At 31.3% G+C, this 6,530-nt stretch overlaps 1 protein-coding gene across 4 annotated transcripts; it reads right to left on the bottom strand.

Moving 5' to 3' along the window:
- Positions 1-287: 287 nt before the first annotated feature.
- LOC132756196 (protein phosphatase 1 regulatory subunit 3B-like) lies at positions 288-5,954 on the bottom strand. Of its 4 annotated transcripts, none has more exons than XM_060747210.1 (2): positions 5,747-5,954; positions 288-4,147 (listed from the first exon to the last, which is right to left on the bottom strand). In XM_060747210.1, exons 1-2 carry the CDS (start codon positions 5,820-5,822, stop codon positions 3,114-3,116), a joined length of 1,110 nt encoding a protein of 369 aa, XP_060603193.1. In that variant the 5' UTR covers positions 5,823-5,954; the 3' UTR covers positions 288-3,113. The 4 variants fall into 4 exon arrangements, with proteins under 4 accessions (XP_060603193.1, XP_060603197.1, XP_060603211.1 ...); XM_060747214.1 differs by lacking the exon at positions 5,747-5,954 and adding an exon at positions 5,640-5,706; XM_060747228.1 differs by lacking the exon at positions 5,747-5,954 and adding an exon at positions 5,316-5,352.
- Between the last annotated feature and the right edge of the window lie 576 nt (positions 5,955-6,530).

Here is a 6,530-nt window from a genome sequence, read left to right as displayed (position 1 = left end):
CAATACGTCACAACATACACATGTATATGTATACATGCAGTCTTCCAAAACACATTCCTTCAAAGGAAATGTCATTGAATGGCTAAAAATCAGTCCAAAAATCAAAACAGCCTGGTATTTATATACGAAAACTAACTCCTCTTATCTATATCTAAAAATAGACATTACCTTCAAGTGGCCTTCACCTTTTGTTAAGATTGTAAACAAGCTAAATATATGTATGCAATGTTAAACAGTGTGTTCGGGTTTTTTTTTTTTTTTTTTTTTTTTTTTTAATCCGAAAAAAAAAAGTCAGTTTAGCTGCAGATAAGCAATGCAATTTGAATGTAGTATTATAAACCCCATTCAATGATTTTAAACCTTTTATTTATACTTTTCTATTTATAAATACCTAAAGATTAACTTAAAGATCATCTCAGTTTAACCACCCATGCAAAAAGTTCAGGTAAAACTTGGGCAAAAAACCAAGACACGTTTTTCAACACATGTTGAGGGGCTCAATTAATCAATATTCTGTTTTTCTTTTTTTAATAAACCCCTGTGTTAAAAAAAAAAAAATGAAACATTTGGTTAACTGTTGAGAATTAGTTCGGGATAGTTTTTCAAATGTTATCATACATCAATTGTTGTCTACGAAATATATTCAGCTTGCAATGTCAATCAAGTTTACCGGCCAGTAAACCCAGCCATCGAGGTTACATGACAATCCCAGCCATAATGTTATATTGATTTCGTATGACGCATTAGTTTTTTCTTTCTCTGCGGAGAACATATACTCTGTAGAGAGATCAATAATTACCCATACTGCAACAGTTTTCTTTACGACGATTTGAATCTTTATCATTTTCTGCAGAAAACACTGTCATAATTTTAATGTTTCTGTTTTAAATGACACCTTAGTGTACATATTTTTTTTAATCTAGTTTTATAACTTAATTTAAGATGTTGTATTACTATTCATATAAGACGACATTTTCCGTAAAATAAGACATTATTTGTTAACAGCAGACGTCATTTACAATCCTCATAAACCTTGATGATTCACCATGTATAAACAACATCTCACATAATTATGCAAATAAACTTAATTAAACCACAAAAAAATGAACTTGTTTTCATCAGTGAAACAACTCACATGTATGATTTTCTTTCAAATCTTTAAAAATTTAATTTTGCTTACATACATGTAAGCTAATTTACGTTTATTCATTCTTCATTGAATGTCATTATCTAAACAAAAATCAAGATCTTGACAACCATTCACAAAAAAGCCTTCAAGCGCAAAAATCTTAATTATGCAAACAATTTCTGTCAAAACAGAACTGACTGTCGACAGTTCACTGTCAAACATACAACACATAAGTTATCTTAATAGATTTACATGCATCATTACACCATGTCTTTTTTATATCTATACATCTCTTGATATCTCTACACTAAGGTACTTATATAATTTATCCGTGTTTCACAATCCTAATGATTTTTAATACTCATGTAACAAATTAGGCTTCAAATGCCATATAAGGAATTAGATAAGTAGAATTTATACACCATTAAATAATTCATATATAAAATACCGAACAATATAAAGAAACAAGACTAGATTCCAAAACTATGAAGACAGTTGATTTGTCTATACACCATTTTGAGTTTGACATTTCTAGAATTGAAATGTCCGTATTTCCAAAAGATACAATGCATAAATGAAGAAACAAACAATTATAATTTCTGGCCTGACAGAGAATTTCAAATTTCCATAAATATTTGAGACAAGATAGTACTTATTTCATGATTCAGTTACTTTCAATACAAACCTTACCTAACAAAATTACATTGCTTGAAATAAAACATATATAATCATTCTAACATGAATACACTTAATTTCAAAAACAACTTCATTTTAACAAATATGTAAATTACACATGACCTTGCTGATTATATTGGCCGAATGTCAAGGACAAAAACACACTTGTAAATATATACATTAAGTCACGTAAGTTACGTCCATTAACAAGTCAATAAATGTAGCTGTGTATTATACACTCATTTGTTTGCAAAAGTAATGAATATTTGTGTCAGTTATTGATGAAAAAAACAATTACAAAATTTGAAAAGCTCAAATTTCCATTCAGAGAAACAGTATTCTATAGCGGACGGGTCATCATTTAAGAACAAACGAAAATTTGGACTTATAATACCGTAACAAATCATTTGGTAAAATGCCATTTTCGATATCTTTGATGATATTCTTTTACAATGCTCTGGGCAATAACCAAACTGAAAAGCCGCTTTTTTGTTGTTGAAAGAAACCTGTCAGTAACTTACTAACTAATCTTTGTTTACTACCTATAAATAAAGTTGAAAACATAACTAAATGCCCAAGCCATGATTTCAAATCAAGCTTAAAATAAAAAAAATTAAGCTTAATTAAATGATCTTATATAACATTCTTTTAAATTTACAAACATAAAACTTTAATACGGTCATACCATATTATTTAAGGTATCATAGTTTCTGGTGCAGTCTTCGGACTTCAAAATAAATTTTTTCGGCACACACTTCTATCTCTGTTTCTGCTAAAGCACCATTGTCCAAAGTTCTTTTACCTCAATTAGAATAGCACTTTTTTGATCTTCAGCTCTTTTTAAAAAGGCTGGCATTTTTCATATTATCTTATGACATCTGAAATGTTGTCCTTGTCCAGTAGAGATGCTAAAAAGCTCTTACTGCCGTCTTTTCCTGTCCTTTGATGACATCAAATACTTAAGTCTATGATCACATAATATGGCACTATGATTCCCGAAGAATCAATTTATTACTTTTGATCTCTTGTACATCATTTTGCATGAACTTGTCTGCGCGTCTTTCGCTAGGGAAAAAGCATGTATGATGAATGACCTTGACATCACTATGAGTTGCTTACTGTACAACTTATCAATATATTTTCCAAGACGATACTTGATAAAAATATATGCTGAACTTACGCTCTTGATGAGCTTGCTGACCATCGGTTTCTATGGTTATCTGATGGTTTGTTGAAACAAAACCATTTGCCATTAAGGTGTCCGAGAGTATCTTAAGCCTGAAAGCAGGCTTTAGATTTTAATGACAAGTCAGTAATATGGTGATGATGTATCGACGTGACGCCAACAGCTGTACTCGCTCCATGAGTCCACTTTTGTCCTTGTTGAAAGCGTTGATGTTGGCAAGGATTCAGTTGTATACTCATCTGCTGAACTGAAGTCAGTGGGAAGAATTTCATAATTCACACCACTATTATTATCCCAATGCTGTCCAGATGGTGTTTCAAAGCAGACGGCAAACTGTACTTTGTTCTGTGTATCACAATGTGAATCTATTTCAAATTCAAAAGAAAATGTATCAAAGTTGTGCACCAAGTTGCCACCAAATGGCTGTACAAACTTTGCTTCAAAGTCTTGACTAGAATTCCAAGAATCAAATGTGCACCTTACAAATACCCGTTTATCAAAACAGATATTCTTCACCTTAATTGTTCCGAGAACAGTGTAGTCTCGTAAAATAACATTTTCCAGAGAAATGCAGTTTTTCTCGATTTTATCACGGAATGCCATGTAGTCGGAGGCAGGTTGTGTAAATTTTAATTTGTAAGGAGGTAGTCCCGAAACAACTGCCTTTTCACCATTTGTGATGCTCTTCATAACCTCTGCTGCTAACTTTGGGGGATGGTCCGAAGGTTCTGTCATTATTCGAACAGTTACTAATGCCAAGCCTCTGTGATCCGCAAAGGAAACTTTTTTACTGGTTCGAGGTGAACAAGGGCTGGTTGGAGTTACCCGTCCTGAATCACAAGAAGCTTCCGACATATCATCACACTCGTTTTGTGTATCATCTTTCTTTATAATGATTGGTTTGATGGCCTTTCTGCGACTAACGAAATTTCTGTTCTCATCACAACCATTGAACTGGCATTCATTGTTTTGTTCATTGTTGTTTTGCTGGTTGTTGGCCCGACTTTGAGCCCATTCACGTGCAGCTTCAGGGTCAAAAGCTAAGCTCAAAAGTTCAAGATTAGTAGCCGGAGGGCTTGAAGATAAAAGGTATGTTGCGAAATCCATTGGCATCTTTGCCATCCGAGGGACTGTCTCAAGGTCTAACATCTGTATGCCTGAAAAGATAAAATGAGCGTCAATAATTCAGTATTAACAAGTACTTGGCAGCTATTCAATTTATTGATAAATTCTATTTGGAAATGAAAATTATGTAAAGATTGCATTTTAATGAATATTATGCAAGCATGAGCAACTATTTTGTTTGACCTTGATTAACACACAAGTGAAAGAAGTGAAAATAACAAAGTTTTGGCAGCTTAACAATTTTAGTCCAAATTAAAATTTAGGTACTGCGTTTTCTTTATTCCTTCTCAAAAGTTTTTTTTTTTTTCTGTTTTAAATAAATTGTCCAAGAGCAATCATTTAAAACATATGTTAATGTAATGTCAAATGATAGTTTCAATAATTTAGAATTTTCAGCATAAAATTCTTCACAACTACCAATTTAAAAATTCTTTTTTTCTCTCCCATATTTCTTTTTTCTTCTCCCATTAAATGTCTACTACCCACTCTGATTTAAAACAATATTTCACCTTTATAAAAACAACTCTTTCTCATGTAAACCTTTTAAATTTCCAGGAGAACCTTGCGACTCAAAAAAAAAAATATAGCAAATTGTTTAATCAATAGACAACACAAGAATATTGTGAATCGATAAATATCTACATGAAGTTGTGGTGACGTAAATCGCTACTTCAGACAAGGCAGTAGTACAATCCTCTCTCATCTCTTCTTCATTACACAAAGCAATACTTATAGCCACAAAAATGTGTTAAAACCCTTATCAAGCAATATTTGTACAAAAAAAATGGTCTTTTCCGGAGCTTTTTTAATTTTCAATTGTTCAGTGTAAAAGTTGAAGGATTTTGTTATTGAAATGTTAACTGTTTAACCTTATAGATAGTCTGGGTGCAATTTAATATCACCATAGTGTAATCAATGGCCAAGGCAAGTCATCATGAACACAAAGTGATTATTATGCCTACTTGTTTAAAATTTAAATTAATATCAATTTGTTGGGGTTTATATTTACCTTTTAAGTTTTTAATACCAGTAAGAATATTTCATAACCTGCAAAGGGAGACCAGTTTACCTGGTTTCCACTCAACAAAGTCTCCTGTAAATCCTTAAGTATCTTAAATTACTGTGCTCAATTTGAAATATTTTGTTTCCATTTCGTCAAAAATACTAAAGCACTACAGGAAAGAAATAATTTTAATTTACATGATATATTTCTCTTCTTTTGGAGGGAATACCAGCCGTTTTTTTTCCATTTTACATACCATTAGGTACTAAAAATAATTAAAACTATACATGTAACAAAAATGGAAACCTATCACCAGGATCTAAAAACATCCTTCTTGCAATAGCTCCATAAATAATATTATAAATTAGGCTCCATAAATAATATTAATTATTATAAATTAGCATACTATAAATACATGTGTAAGGCTACACCTGTATAGAAAAATTAATATCCTGTAAAAACAGTCAATCAAGTGTGTGAAGAATAGCTCTATAAAAGTAAGCGTTATTCTAAATACTTACAATTTACATTTTGTTCAGTCCATAATCTATTAAATACATACCCAACAAGCATTTGTTTAAACTGTTTTAACACCACAAACAATATAACCAGTTTTCAATTTGATTACCATGGAAAAATAGGTGGTATACTGAAGTTGCAGACAGACACACACACACAGCATGGTTTCTGTTGCTGACTACCATGTGTACAGCACATGTCTACTTCATGAACAAGGTCTTGTTGACTAATGATTCAGTTATACTATTACAGTTATACAACCAGGCCATCCACTCCCTGACTGGCAGTAAAAATAAAACTCTTGATTTATTTCCTTACAAAAGAGTTGAGATTGTTTATAACTATGTTTATAACTATATAACCTAGAAAATATATATCTTATGTAACATAATGTTATTAGTGTAGGAGATCAATTATCTCCACTCAGACGTCACATTGAAGTGTAAGATTCTAACCCAGAACAAAATATCTCAGGAGTCCAGCTTTAGCAGATCAAATAATTTGACAATACTTTAATTAAAAACTCTCTAATTAAATGACAATCTTGAACTTAAACTTTATCATTTCAATTATCATGAAAGACTTAAAAACTTGTATCTTCCAACTTTATTACATTGTTGTCAAACATTTTTTATGATTCAAATATTCAAAATTGTAAATGGCATTGATGATGCAGACACTGACTGATAAATTCATCAATGTTAATAATAATTGTACAAGAGGATATTCTGGAACAATTAATAAGAAAAACACATTCCCTGTATGATGTATTGATATGTGGAATAGATTTGAATAATCAGGGATTTTTTGGGCTTATTTTATAGCTGTTATTGGGTCATATTCCCAATTGAAAATAGTATATTACTTTCCCAATTCACAGGAAAAAATTCCCA

The sequence above is a fragment of the Ruditapes philippinarum genome, unplaced genomic scaffold (assembly GCF_026571515.1).
Source record: "Ruditapes philippinarum isolate M1 unplaced genomic scaffold, ASM2657151v2 ctg151_1_1_1_1, whole genome shotgun sequence".
Taxonomy (NCBI): Eukaryota; Metazoa; Mollusca; class Bivalvia; order Venerida; family Veneridae; genus Ruditapes; species Ruditapes philippinarum.
This window is presented reverse-complemented; position numbering and strand designations above follow the sequence as displayed.

Excerpts from the sequence above, each read along its gene's own strand:
- LOC132756196 (XM_060747210.1), bottom strand. The coding sequence starts at position 5,822 with ATGGTAGTCAGCAACAGAAACCATGCTGTGTGTGTGTGTCTGTCTGCA. Across the intron at positions 4,148-5,746 it reads ATACCACCTATTTTTCCATG|GCATACAGATGTTAGACCTT; the intron begins GTAATCAAATTG and ends TTATCTTTTCAG.